The 15,344-nt window shown below is 43.6% G+C and overlaps 1 protein-coding gene across 3 annotated transcripts in view; it reads right to left on the reverse strand.

The window, feature by feature from the left end:
- mrpl37 (mitochondrial ribosomal protein L37) overlaps positions 1–15,344 on the reverse strand; it is a 65,916-nt gene that overhangs the window by 25,892 nt on the left and 24,680 nt on the right. For all 3 annotated transcript variants that reach the window (XM_061838776.1, XM_061838775.1, XM_061838777.1), the window contains exons 3-4: positions 9,826–9,941; positions 3,582–3,770 (exon numbers count right to left, since the gene is read on the reverse strand). In XM_061838776.1, coding sequence (XP_061694760.1) covers positions 3,582–3,770; positions 9,826–9,941 — 305 coding nt within the window. The remainder of the gene's footprint in view (positions 1–3,581; positions 3,771–9,825; positions 9,942–15,344) is intronic.

The raw sequence follows: 15,344 nt of genomic DNA on the forward strand, positions 1-15,344 counted from the left end.
CCGTCCCTCGAATGAGCTCATTTCTAATCCTATCCAACCTGGTCACTCCGAGCGAGAACCTCAACATCTTCATTTCTGCCACCTCCAGTTCAGCTTCCTGTTGTTTCTTCAGTGCCACCGTCTCTAATCCGTACATCATGGCCGGCCTCACCACTGTTTTGTAAACTTTGCCCTTCATCCTAGCAGACACTCTTCTGTCACATAACACACCAGACACCTTTCGCCAGCTGTTCCAACCTGCTTGGACCCGTTTCTTCACTTCCTGACCACACTCTCCATTGCTCTGTATTGTTGACCCCAAGTATTTGAAGTCGTCCACCCTCGCTATCTCTTCTCCCTGTAGCCTCACTCTTCCCCCTCTACTTTTCTCATTCACGCACATATATTCTGTTTTACTTCGGCTAATCTTCATTCCTCTCCTTTCCAGTGCATGTCTCCATCTTTCCAATTGTTCCTCTGCATGCTCCCTGCTTTCACTGCATATGACAATATCATCTGCGAACATCGTGGTCCAAGGGGATTCCAGTCTAACCTCATCTGTCAGCCTATCCATTACCACTGCAAACAGGAAGGGGCTCAGAGCTGATCCCTGATGCAGTCCCACCTCCACCTTAAATTCCTCTGTCACACCTAAGGCACACCTCACCATTGTTCTGCTACCATCATACATGTCCTGTACTATTTTAACATACTTCTCTGCCACACCAGACTTACGCATGCAGTACCACAGTTCCTCTCTTGGTACTCTGTCATAGGCTTTCTCTAGATCCACAAAGACACAATGTAGCTCCTTCTGACCTTCTCTGTACTTTTCCACGAGCATCCTCAAGGCAAATAATGCATCTGTGGTACTCTTTCTAGGCATGAAACCATACTGTTGCTCGCAGATACTTACTTCTGTCCTGAGTCTAGCCTCCACTACTCTTTCCCATAACTTCATTGTGTGGCTCATCAACTTTATTCCTCTATAGTTCCCACAGCTCTGAACATCCCCTTTGTTCTTAAAAATGGGAACTAGAACACTTTTCCTCCATTCTTCAGGCATCTTTTCGCCCGCTAGTATTCTGTTGAATAAGTTGGTCAAAAACTCCACACCCATCTCTCCAAATTGCTTCCATACCTCTACCGGTATGTCATCAGGACCAACTGCCTTTCCATTTTTCATCCTTTGTAGTGCCTTTCTGACTTCCCCCTTAGTAATCATTTCCACTTCCTGGTCCTTCACTCTTGCCTCTTCAACTCTTCCTTCTCTCTCATTTTCTTCATTCATCAACTTCTCAAAGTATTCTTTCCATCTATTTAGTACACTACCGGCACCAGTCAACACATTTCCATCTCTATCCTTAATCACCCTTACCTGCTGCACATCCTTCCCATCTCTATCCCTCTGTCTGGCCAACCTGTAGAGATCCTTTTCTCCTTCTTTCGTGTCCAACCTGGTGTACATGTCTTCATATGCCTCTTGTTTAGCCTTTGCCACCTCTACCTTTGCCCTACGTCGCATCTCGATGTACTCCTTTCGCCTCTCCTCAGTCCTCTCAGTATCCCACTTCTTCTTCGCTAATCTCTTTCCTTGTATGACTCCCTGTATTTTGGGGTTCCACCACCAAGTCTCCTTCTCCCCTTTCCTACCAGATGACACACCAAGTACTCTCCTGCCTGTCTCTCTGATCACCTTGGCTATCGTCGTCCAGTCTTCCGGGAGCTTCGGTTGTCCATCGAGAGCCTGTCTCACCTCTTTCCGGAAGGCCGCACAACATTCTTCCTTTCTCAGCTTCCACCACATGGTTCTCTGCTCTACCTTTGTCTTCTTAATCTTCCTACCCACCACCAGAATCATCCTACATACTACCATCCTATGCTGTCGAGCTACACTCTCCCCTACCACTACTTTACAGTCAGTAACCTCCTTCAGATTACATCGTCTGCACAAAATATAATCTACCTGCGTGGTTCTACCTCCGCTCTTGTAGGTCACTATATGTTCCTCCCTCTTCTGGAAATAAGTGTTCACTACAGCCATCTCCATCCTTTTTGCAAAGTCCACCACCATCTGCCCTTCAAAGTTCCTTTCATGGATGCCGTACTTACCCATCACTTCTTCATCGCCCCTGTTTCCTTTACCAATATGTCCATTACAATCTGCACCAATCACAACTCTCTCGCTGTCTGGGATGCTCAGAACTACTTCATCTAGTTCCTTCCAGAATTTCTCTTTCAACTCTAGGTCACATCCTACCTGTGGTGCATAGCCGCTAACCACATTATACATAACACCCTCAATTTCAAATTTTAGTCTCATCACTCGATCTGATACTCTTTTCACCTCCAAGACATTCTTAGCCAGCTCTTCCTTTAAAATAACCCCTACTCCATTTCTCTTCCCATCTACTCCGTGGTAGAATAATTTAAACCCTGCTCCCAAACTTCTAGCCTTACTACCTTTCCACCTGCTCTCTTGGATGCACAGAATATCAACCTTTCTCCTAATCATCATGTCAACCAACTCCTGTGCTTTTCCTGTCATAGTCCCAACATTCAAAGTCCCTACACTCAGTTGTAGGCTCTGTGCATTCCTCTTTTTCTTCTGACGCTGGATCCGGTTTCCTCCTCTTCTTTGTCTTCGACCCACAGTAGCTGAATTTCCACCGACGCCCTGCAGGTTAGCAGTGCCGGGGGCGGGCGTTCTTAACCCGAGCCACGACCGATCCGGTATGGGATTCTTTAGATGAACGCTCATATTTGTTTGGCACAGTTTTTACGCCGGATGCCCTTCCTGACGCAACCCTCTGCATTTATCCGGGCTTGGGACCGGCCTACAGATTGCACTGGTTTGTGCCCCCATAGGGCTGCATTTTTTACCACCTCACTATACTTTTACTTAATTGGTGTCCATCACTTCACCAGTTAAGGGCAGCAATTCACGAAATATGTCGTCACCAGATATCAAAAATAATAATAAGGGTGTCTTATTCTATTTCCCCTGGCACGGTTGGAGCGTTGGGCTCACAGTTCTGAGGTCCGGGGTTCAAATCCCGTGCCTGCATAGGATTTCTCCGGGCACTCTAGTTTCCTCCCACATCCCAAAAACATGCTTTAATTGGAGACTCGAAATTGTAAATTACCCTTGTGTGTGATTGCGAGTGTGACTGTTGTTTGTCTCTAAATAGCCTGTCATGGGCTGGCAACCAGTTCAAGGTGTACCTCGCTTCCTCCCAATAACAGCTGGGATGGGCTCCGGTACTCACGTGAACCTTGTGAGGTGAAGCGGCTCATAAAATTGATGAATATTCTATTTCCAGTTCTGTGTGGCTATGTAGCATTATTTTCAACATTTCATCTACAAACAATTTTTAATTTATAAACAATTTTGCTGCTCAAATTTGGTGACTTTACACAATAACCTGGTTCCAGACAGATTTAGTTTCGCAATTAGCATGGCTTCTCTATCTTAATCATGGTCATTGCTCCTCATCCCAACTGATCACCTCCATGCAGGATAAACAATTCAAGGAAAATGTTCCTCCCGTTGCTTGAAAACTATGGAAGTTTTTCCTGAGACACAAAAGACAGGGACTCACCTGTGCAGTTCACCTGGTCCTTGTAGACATGTACTTTTTGCAGGTCTACCGTAGGAGAGACAGGGTAAAATGTTTCTAGAGCATGATTGGCTGTTTCCAAAACCTGCTGTTTCCCAGAAATCCTTGGGATTGGATCCATGCCGCAATACTTTAAGCCACTTTGACCCCGAACCTGGAACAAGTTTTTGCCTGGTACACAAACAGAAAAAAAATCCTTTAAGTGCACTAATCATCTCAAGAAGCACTTAGTAGATGTTAAGATTGTTTTTGAGCCTTTAATGAATAAATGTTTAAATCATACCGTACTTAAAATTGAGCTGTGCCAAAATTTCACACAGCTTTGAAGAGAACCAAACACTCACAGTAAAGACAAGGGCTGATCACACAAACGGTGTTCAATCAACTGCAGACAACTTTGGCTAATATGCTTATTTTGAGTAGACGATTGACATTAACAGTACAGTTTCAATTTTAGGTGAACAGGATAGGACATGATACAGTGCTGTGAAAAAGTATTTGCCGCCTTCCTGATGAAATGTTTTGTTTTGACACCTTCCGCTAGCTATTCCAATCTGCTTGGATCCATTTCTTCACTTCTTACCACACTCACCATTGTTCTGGATTGTTGATCCCAAGTATTTGAAGTCATCCACGCTAACTATCTGTTCTCCCTGGAGCCTCACTCTTCCCCCTCCATCCCTCTCATTTACACACACATATTCTTGTTCTTTGGCTAATCTTCATTCCTCTCCTTTCCAGTGCATGTCTCCATCTTTCTAATTGTTCCTCTGCATGCTCCCTACTTTCACTGCATATCACAATATCATCTGCGAACATCATTGTCCAAGGAGATTCCAGCCCAACCTCATCTGTCAACCTATCCATTACTATCGCAAACAGGAAGGGACTGAGCGCGGATCCCTGATGCAGTCCCACCTCCACCTTAAATTCTTCTGACACACCAACGGCTGCTACCCTCATACATGTCCTGTACTATTCCAACATATTTCTCCGCCACACCAGACTTGCGCATGCAGTACCATAGTTCCTCTCTTGGTACTCCGTCATAGGGTTTCTCTAGGTCTACAAAGACACAATGTAGCTCCTTCTGACCTTCTCTGTACTTTTCCACGAGCATCGTCAAGGTAAATAGTGCATCTGTGGTACTCTTTCTAGGCATGAAACCATACTGTTGCTCGCAGATACTTACTTTTGTCCTGAGTCTAGCTTCCACTACTCTTTCTCATAACTTCATTGTGTGGTTCAGCATCTTTATTCCTCTGTAGTTTCCACAGTTCTGAACATCGCCTTTGTTCTTAAAAATGGGGACGAGCACTTAAAAATTGAGTCCAGACAACCAAAATGATTTTTCAAAACTTCAGACATAAAAATGTAGAGAGTGAAATTTATATCAAATAGACTACTGCAGTTAAAAGTTATACTTCAGAAATAAGTACACAAGTATATATATATATATATATATATATATATATATATATATCATGAAATATAAAAGTAAGCAATAAAATGCGTGATCTACAGGGCCAGTGATACAGATAGGTTAAATCGTATTAACAGTTGTCAATTATATAATATTTGAGAAATTTACCTCCAACTTGCCTTTGTGTTTCCTGGTTTGGATATTTCCTGGATATTTTTTGCTCCTATCGGAACACAAGAGTACACAGCACTTTGCCGGGAACATCCACTTTTTGTATGTGTTTGGTTAGACATGGTCATACCGTTTTCTTTCCTATCTGCACGGTTACACTTTTTTCAAGCTATGCGCATCTGAAACAGTTTATCCCGTGATTTTTATCAATTTCCCTGGCACGATCTTCATTTTTCACTCCAAGACTTTTGCCGTACAAGAAAATGTGCAGATCGCAAGATAACATGTGCGTACGTATGTCTATAGGTTATATCTATGCCATAGTAAACTGAATGTTTCTCGAAGAAATGATAACATCAGAGTCAAAATACCGATGAAAGACAACCAAAATGCTTATATATTGGTTATTATAAACCCCAAATTTAATGCCAACTGGTAGCAATGCCGTAAACGGGTAGCAATGCTGTTTTCCGCTATCACAGCTGTGCCTAATTTCACCACGAGCATTGCCGAGAGATGCTGGCGGCCGGTCTTGACCCTGTATCAAGCCGTTCCCCACCACCCATAAAAAAAAAAAATTCTTAACCAATCTACACGCTTCACAACAATGACATTTTCAGCTGAAAAAACTCAGAATTCCATGAATCCGCGGAAAATTCTCATCACTGCACAATGTAACTCCTGACCTCTGTACTTTTCCATTCGCATCCTCAAGGCGAATAATGCATCTGTGGTACTCTTTCGAGGCATTAAACTGGACTGTTGCTCTCAGATACTTACTTCTGTCCTGAGTCTAGCCTACATTACTCTTTCCCATAATTCAATTGTGTGTTCATCAACTTTGTAGTTACCACAGCTCGACACATCGCCTTTGTTCTTAAAAATAGGAACTCAAACTTTTCATCCATTCTTCATGCATCTTCTAGCCGCTAGTATTCTATTAAATAAGTTTTTCAAAAACTCCACGGCCACCTCTCCAAATTGGTTGTATACCTCCACAGGAATGTCATCAGGAGCAACCGCTTTCCCATTTTTCATCCTCTTTAGTGCCTGTCTAACTTCTCCCTTCCTAATCATTGTCACTTCCTGGCCCATCAGACTTGCCTCTTCTACTCTGTACCCCACTACTACTACTCTACTCTTCTCTCTCGTTTTTTTTTCATCAACTTCTTCTTTTTCTTTGAGCTTCTTCCGTTAGGGGTGCCCACAGCGTGTCATTTTTTTCTATCTGACTATCCTCCTCTCAAACACCCACTGTCCTCATGTCCTCCCTCACAATATCCATCAAGCTTTTCTTTGGTCTTCCTCTCGCTCAAACGCTCAAACCTCACCACCCTTCTACCAATATGCTCACTCTCTCACTTCTGAACTTGTCCAAACCATCAAAGCCTGCTTTCTCGAACCTTGTCTCCAAAACATCCAACTTTGGCTGTCACTTCTAAAGAGTTAATTTCCAATCCTATCCAACCTGTTCACACCAAGCGAAAACCTCAGCATCTTCATTTCTGCTACCTCCGGTTCTCCTTTCTGTTGTTTCTTCAGAACCACCATCTCTAATCCGTACATCATGGCCAGCCTCACCAGTTTTATAAACTTTGCACTTCATCCTAGCGGATACGCTTCTGTGACATAGAACACCAGACACCTTCCGCCAAGTGTTCCATCCCGCAAGGACCCGTTTCTTCACTTCCTTAGGCGAATAATGCATCTGTGGTACTCTTTCTAGCCATTAAACTGAACTGTTGTGCTCAGATACTTACTTCTGTCCAGAGTCGAGCCGACATTACTCTTTCCCATAACTTCATTGTATGCTCATCAACTTTATTCCTCTGTAGTTACCACAGCTTGACACATCACCTTTGTTCTCAAAAATGGGAACTCAAACCTTTCATCCATTCTTCAGGCATCTTTTGGCCACGAGTATTCTATTGAATAAGTTGGTCAAAAACTCCACAGCCACCTCACCAAATTGGTTCCATACCTCCACTGGTATGTCATTGGGTCCAACTGTCTTTCGATTTTTGATTCTGTTCAATGCCATTTTAACTTCTCCCTTAGAGAGTACTTAGTTAGAGCACTGGTTTGGTAAACTAGGGGTTGTGGGTTCGTATCCCACTGGGGCCTCCACTCTCCTGAGAAGGGTTGCGTCAGGAAGGGCATCCGGCGTAAAAATTGTGCCAAACATATATATGCGTTCATCTGAGAAAGGGACAAGCCGAAAGAAACACACCTGCTGCACATCCTTCCCATCTGTATCCCTTTGTCTGGCCAACCTGTAGAGATCCTTTTCTCCTTCTTTCGTGTCCAATCTGGTGTTCACGTCTTCATATGCCTCTTGTTTAGCCTTTGCCATCTCTACCTTTGCCCAACGTCGCATCTCGATGTACTCCTTTCGCCTCTCCTCAGCCCTCTCAGTATCCCACTTCTTCTTCGCTAATTTCTTTCTTTGTATGACTCCCTGTACTCTGTCATAGGCTTTCAATAGATCCACAAAGATACAACATAGCTCCTTCTAACCTTCTCTGTACTTTTCCACTAGCATCCAAGCCAAATCATGCATCTATGGTACTCTTTCTAGGCATAAAACCATACTGTTGCTCGCCGATACTTACTTCTGTCCTGAGTCTAGCCTCCACGACTCTTTCCCATAACTTCATTGTGTGGCTCATCAACTTTATTCATCTATAGTTCCTACAGCACTGAACATCGCCTTTGTTCTTAAAAATGGGAACTAGAACACTTTTCCTCCATTCTTCAGGCATCTTTTCGCCCGCTAGTATTCTGTTGAATAAGTTGGTCAAAAACTCCACAGCCATCTCTCCAAATTGCTTCCATACCTCTACCGGTATGTCATCAGGACCAACTGCCTTTCCATTTTTCATTCTTTGTTGTGCCTTTCTGACTTCCCCCAAAGTAATCATTGCCACTTCCTGGTCCTTCACACTTGCCTCTTCAACTCTCCCTTCTCTCTCATTTTCTTCATTCATCAACTTCTCAAAGTATTCTTTCCATCTATTTAGTACACTAATGGCACCAATCAACACATTTCTATCTCTATCCTTAATCACCCTTACCTGCTGCACATCCTTCCCATCTCTATCCCTCTGTCTGGCCAACCTGTAGAGATCCTTTTCTCCTTCTTTCGTGTCCAACCTGGTGTTCATGTCTTCATATGCCTCTTGTTTAGCCTTTGCCACCTCTACCTTTGCTTCTCCTGCTCTCATACATGTCCTGTACTATTCTAACATATTTCTCCGCCACACCAGACTTACGCATGCAGTACCACAGTTACTCTCTTGGTACTCTGTCATAGGCTTTCTCTAGATCCACAAAGACAATGTAGCTCCTTCTGACCTTCTCTGTACTTTTCCACTAGCATCCTCAAGACAAATAATGCATCTGTGGTACTCTTTCTAGGCATGAAACCATACTGTTGCTCGCAGATACTTACTTCTGTACATACCCTGATGGACAAACCTTTTTGTCTCATGAAGTGAAAACAGTCCGAGGGTCCACCTTGAAAACCTTCCACACACATTTCGCTGGCGATTTGTTTCACTTTCTGTCGGATATTCGAGTTGGATACATCCCGGCCATCTGCTCTCTGTGTGTTCACCCAGTCCTCAAGAACTTTTTCAAGCTTGGGCCATCTGCTCTAATGCCTACTCTCATGCCACACACTGCTGTCTCCAAAGCCTCACCATGGCTACGAGGATGACAAGTTTCCGTCCAGCAGCCCATTTTGCCTCCTGGATGGACAGATCGATGGCTTTCAACTTAAAAGCTGCATCACATGCTTTTATTTTCGCCATAATAATCGCGTGAAAATAAAAAATATCTTGCATTTGTTCATGTCCTGCTGCATTTTGCGTTGAGCAAGGCAAAAATTAGTGCAGTTTTTTTCGTTGTCTTTTTATACATGCTTGAGGAAGCATCGTTGTCTTCTACACGCTCGAGGGAGCTTTGTCTTCTTCTTCCCATGACTCTTCTTCTTCTCGGGTGGAAGGCATCCACGCATGCCCATAACCTTACAGGGAAGGGAAAGGCCATGTCTAATCATTATGTTTGAATATATTTTTCTTGTACATTTATTGATCCCCGCTCACGAATAAAACATTTTAACCACATCGGAAAACAGGCTCGGAGTTTCACGGCGCTAAAAAGAAGTAGCAGCTTGTCGTCCGAAAAATACAGTAATTTTATTGATCTGGGCAAACCTAAAATGAGAGAAGTTTACCATATTTTTCCAGACGACAAGCCTCTCCTTTTTTCAGGTGCTGTGAACCCTGGAGCATATTTTACGATGTGGCTAAAATATTGTTTTTTTTGAGTCGCTAGTGGCTATGAGTTTAAAATTACAACAAAAACTTGTTTGAACGAAATGATCAAAACATGGCCATAGTTAAAACATCTACACACATAGCAAGTACATCAGTGAAGCACCAACCCTCGCCAAAACCAAACTATTTTTGGTTTTAAAAACATAAGCCGTTTTGCTTATGTCGTTCTCTCTGCTAGCAAGCTACCTCCCCGGTTCATGGTGATCATGACAAACTGACTGACTGGGAAGAATAAGTGTTCACCAGAAGGCAAGGCATTAGGTTTTGTCATTACTTCAATTGTAGGATTTACCTCTTTTCCACGAAGCTGTCAATAAGTATTTCTCAGCTAACATTCTCCTTCCAATCAATGGATGGCTGGAATGTAGAGTGGCACAAAGGTGGTACAGGTTGAAGAGGAGTGTGTTGCTGATAAAGAGAAAGAAAAACATTCAGAGACTCCAGAGGGAAGTGAGGGCATTGATTTACAGTGTGAGGAATAATACAGTGGTGCCTTGAGGTAGAAGTATAACTGCTTTCGTGACAGTGTTGTTTCATCAAAACACTGATTTTAAATCATCTCTCCCCACGGACATAAATGAAACGCCATTAATACGGTAATCCTTCATTTTTCAAGGTTAATGGGGACAAGAACCCCCCACGAAATTTGAAAAACCACGAAGTAGGATCCCCCCATCACCAAAGAACCATCACCCCACCCCCAGCACACACCCCAGGTATTTTCATGTATGTATATATGGGTACCAAAATGATTAAAATATGTAAACATGATTTATACTTTACATATTTGAGACTAAGATTACAACAGTATACATATTTACTTAAATCTTTAATTCTAAAACCTTTGTTAATCTTTCCTGCAACAGTCACTTAAACGTGGTCAGAAAACATAGGTGAGAGACACGCACACGCGCAAACACACACGCACACACACGGCTAAGGAGGGGCTCATAGACGCTTCAAGTTCACTCAACTGCAGCATTGCAACATGATAATTGACCCCTCCGTACAGGGCACTTAACCACGCCTCCTGAAGTGACGTCACGCCACGTGCGCTAACGTCAGACAAACAATTAGCAAAAATGGCGGCACAGCAAGAAAAGAATAGAGTGAAACTGTCCGATTTACCGGCTGATTTCTCACTCCCATTCTTAGCTAACAGTGAAATATCGTTGAAAAGCAGACAGCAGGGCTTAAAGTATTTCAGCGAGGGGTATTTCAATGGTATTTACATGCATATCGACGGAGAAACCATTGATATTAGCCCAAGATCTTTCCGGAGTGAGAGGAAGACCGAGAAGCCACATAATATAATAACTGTTTACAACTTCTTTCCCTCAGTCAAAGCATTGAAGATGGGTCGTGGCTGGGTCTTTCAACATGACAATGACCCAAGGAGTGGCTCCGTAAGAAGCATATAAAGGTTCTGGCGTGGCCTAGGCACTTTCCAGACCTAAACCCAATAGAAAACCTTTGGAGGGAGCTAAAACTCCATGTTTCTTAGCCACAGCCCAGAAACCTGTTTGAAAATGGGAAGATATGTGTGGAGGAGTGGGCCAAAATCCCTCCTGCAGTGTGTGCAAACCTAGTGAACAACTACAGGAAACGTTTGACCTCTGAAATTGCAAAGGCTACTGAACCAAATATTAACATTGGTTTTCTCAGGTGTTCAAATACTTATTTGCAGCTGTATCACACAATTAAATAATTTTAAAAAAGCATACATTGTAATTTGTAGATTATTCTTTTTAGATTATCTCTCTCATAATGCAGCCCTATGGGGGCACAAACCAGTGCAATCTGTAGGCCGGTCCCAAGCCCGGATAAATGCAGAGGGTTGCGTCAGGAAGGGCATCCGGCGTAAAAACTGTGCCAAACAAATATGAGCGTTCATCTAAAGAATCCCATACCGGATCGGTCGTGGGCCGGGTTAACAACGCCCGCCGCCGGCACTGCTAATTTGCAGGGCGTCGGTGGAAATTCAGCTACTGTGGGTCGAAGACAAAGAAGAGGAGGAAACCGGATCATCGTCAGAAGAAAAAGAGGAATGCACAGAGCCTACAACTGAGTGTAGGGACTTTGAATGTTGGGACTATGACAGGAAAGCTCAGGAGTTGGTTGACATGATGATTAGGAGAAAGGTTGATATTCTGTGCATCCAAGAGAGCAGGTGGAAAGGTAGCAAGGCTAGAAGTTTAGGAGCAGGGTTTAAATTATTCTACCACGGAGTAGATGGGAAGAGAAATGGAGTAGGGGTTATTTTAAAGGAATAGCTGGCGAAGAAAGTCTTGGAGGTTGTAAAGAGTATCAGATCGAGTGATGAGACTTAAATTGGAAATTGAGGGTGTTATTTATAATGTGGTTAGCGCCTATGCCCCACAGGTAGGATGTGACCGAGCGTTAAAGGAGAAATTCTGGAAGGAACTCAATCAAGTAGTTCTGAGCATCCCAGACAGCGAGAGAGTTGTGATTGGTGCAGATTGTAATGGACATATTGGTAAAGGAAACGGGGGCGATGAAGAAGTGATGGGTAAGTATGGCATCCAGGAATGGAACTTTGAGGTACAGATGGTGGTGGACTTTGCAAAAAGGATGGAGGTGGCTGGAGTGAACACTTATTTCCAGAAGAGGGAGGAACATATAGTGACCTACAAGAGCGGAGGTAGAAGCACGCAGGTGGATTATATTTTGTGCAGACGATGTAATCTGAAGGAGATAACTGACTATAAAGTAGTGGTAGGGGAGAGTGTAGCTCGACAGCATGGGATGGTGGTGTGTAGGATGACTCTGGTGGTGGGTAGGAAGATTAAGAAGACAAAGGTAGAGCAGAGAACCATGTGATGGAAGCTGAGAAAGGAAGAATGTTGTCCGGCCTTTTGGAAAGAGGTGACACAGGCTGTCGATGGACAGCAGAAGCTCCCGGCAGACTGGACAACGACAGCCAAGGTGATCAGAGAGACAGGCAGGAGAGTACTTGGTGTGTCATCTGGTAGGAAAGGGGAGAAGGAGACTTGGTGGTGGAACCCCAAAATACAGGGAGTCATACAAGGAAAGAAATTAGCGAAGAAGAAGTGGGATACTGAGAGGGCTGAGGAGAGGCGAAAGGAGTACATCGAGATGCGACGTTGGGCAAAGGTAGAGATGGCAAAGGCTAAACAAGAGGCATATGAAGACATGAACACCAGGTTGGACACGAAAGAAGGAGAAAAGGATCTCTACAGGTGGCCAGTCAGAGGGATACAGATGGGAAGGATGTGCAGCAGGTGTGTGTTTCTTTCGGCTTGTCCCTTTCGGGGTTGCCACAGCGTGTCATCTCAGATGAACGCATATAAATGTTTGGCACAATTTTTACGCCGGATGCCCTTCCTGACGCAACCCTTCTCAGGGGAGTGGAGGCCCCAGTGGGATACGAACCCACAACCCCTGGTTTACCAAACCAGTGCTCTAAACACTGAGCTACGGGGCCTCATGCAGCAGGTAAGGGTTATTAAGGATAGAGATGGAAATGTGTTGACTGGTGCCAGTAGTGTACAAAATAGATGGAAAGAATACCATTTACTACTTATTCAACAGAATACTACCTGAAGAATAATGTCTGAAGAATGGAGGAAAAGTGTTCTAGTTCCCATTTTTAATAACAAAGGGGATGTTCAGTGCTGTGGGAACTATAGATGAATACAGTTGACACAATGAAGTTATGGGAAAGAGTCGTGGAGGCTAGACTCAGGACAGAAGTAAGTATCTGCGAGCAACAGTATGGTTTTATGCCTAGAAAGAGTACCACAGATGCATTATGTGCCTTGGATGCTAGTGGAAAAGTACAGAGAAGGTCAGAAGGAGCTACATTCTGTCTTTGTGGATCTAGAGAAAGCCTATGACAGAGTATCAAGAGAGTAACTGTGGTACTGCATGCGTAAGTCTAGTGTGGCAGAGAAGTATGTTAAAATAGTACAGGACATGTATGATGGCAGCAGAACAATGGTGAGGTGTGCCTTAGGTGTGACACAAGAATTTAAGGTGGAGGTGGGACTGCATCAGGGATCAGCTATGAGCCCCTTCCTGTTTGCAGTGGTAATGGGTAGGCTGACAGATGAGGTTAGATTGGAATCCCCTTGGACCATGATGTTTGCAGATGATATTGTGATATGCAATGAAAGCAGGGCGCATGCAGATGAACAATTTGAAAGATGGAGAGATGCACTGGAAAGGAGAGGAATGAAGATTAGCCTAAGTAAACAGATTATAATTGTGCGTGAATGAGAAAGGTGGAGGGGGAAGAGTGAGGCTCCAGGGACAAGAGGTCGCGAGGGTGGACAACTTCAAATATTTAGGGTCAACAATCCAGAGCAATGGTGAGTGTGGTAAGGAAGTGAAGAAACGGATCCAAGCAGGTTGGAACAGCTTCCGAAAGGTGTCTGGTTTGTTATGTGACAGAAGAGTCTCTGCTAGGATGAAGGGCAAAGTTTACAAAACAGTGGTGAGGCTGGCCATAATGTACGGATTAGAGACGGTGGCACTCAAGAAACAACAGGAAGCAGAACTGGAGGTGGCAGAAATGAAGATGTTGAGGTTCTCGTTCGGAGTGAGCAGGTTGGATAGGATGAGAAATGAGCTCATTAGAGGGACAGCCAAAGTTGGATGTTTTGCTGACAAGGTTCGAGAGATCAGACTTCGATGGTTTGGACATGTTCAGAGGCGAGAGAGTGAATATATTGGTGTAAGGGTGCCGAGGATGGACCTCCCAGGCAAAAGAGCGAGAGGAAGACCAAAGAGAAGGTTTATAGATGTGGTGAGGGAAGACATGAGGGCAGTTGGGGTTAGAGAGGAAGATGCAGAAGATAGGCTAAGATGGCAAAAGATGAGACACTGTGGCGAACCCTAACGGGACAACCCAAAAGGAAAAGAAGATTATCTCTCTCATGCACATGCACCTGAACATGCAACTACAATGAAAATTCCATATCTCTCCATGATTTCTAAGTGGGAGAACATGCAATATAGCAGGGTGTTCAAATCCTTATTTTCTTCAAATCAAAAGAGCCAGATATGGCTCGCACGCCATAGGTTCCCAACCCCTGATATACCGGATCGGTCATGGTTAGGGTTAACAACGCCTGTCCCCGCACCGTTAACCTGCGTGTGGAAATTCAGCTCCTGTGGGTCAAAAACAAAGAAGAGGAGGAAAGCATTCGTCGGCAGAAAAAGAAGAGGAATGCACAAAGCCTACAACTGAGTATAGGGACTTTCAATGTTGGGACTATGACAGAAAAAGCTCAGGAGTACGTTGACATGATGATTAGGAGAAAGATTGATATTTTGTGCATCCAAAAGAGGTGTTGGAAAGGTAGTAAGACTACAACAGGGGTCGGCAACCCAAAATGTCGAAAGAGCCATGTTGGACAGAAAATAAAAAACACAAACCTGTTTGGAGCCGCAAAAAAATAAAACCCCTATATAAGCTTTACGGTGAAGGCAAAACACTCCTACATGTTTCACTATCTAAATGACACAATGAACAGTCAAGATTCAATGCGCTTCCTGGAAAGAATGCCGTGCCAAGTGACAACTCTGCTGACCGATGATGTTTTAAGTTTAACTTTGATTTTTGATGCATTATGTTTTGCTGCACTGGTAAAATTATAGAAAGATTTTTTTTATGTCATTATTACTTTGAGGATTCAAAAGATAAAGATAATGGAACACGCCACCTGTAATTTCAGAACTCCCCATCGTAATAAAACGCAGCCTCCAATTATAAAAATACAGGTAAATATAAAAAAAAAGGTATCGGTAAAGTATATAAAATTAAAA

Source organism: Syngnathoides biaculeatus, chromosome 13 (assembly GCF_019802595.1).
Source record: "Syngnathoides biaculeatus isolate LvHL_M chromosome 13, ASM1980259v1, whole genome shotgun sequence".
In the NCBI taxonomy this organism is placed as follows: domain Eukaryota; kingdom Metazoa; phylum Chordata; class Actinopteri; order Syngnathiformes; family Syngnathidae; genus Syngnathoides; species Syngnathoides biaculeatus.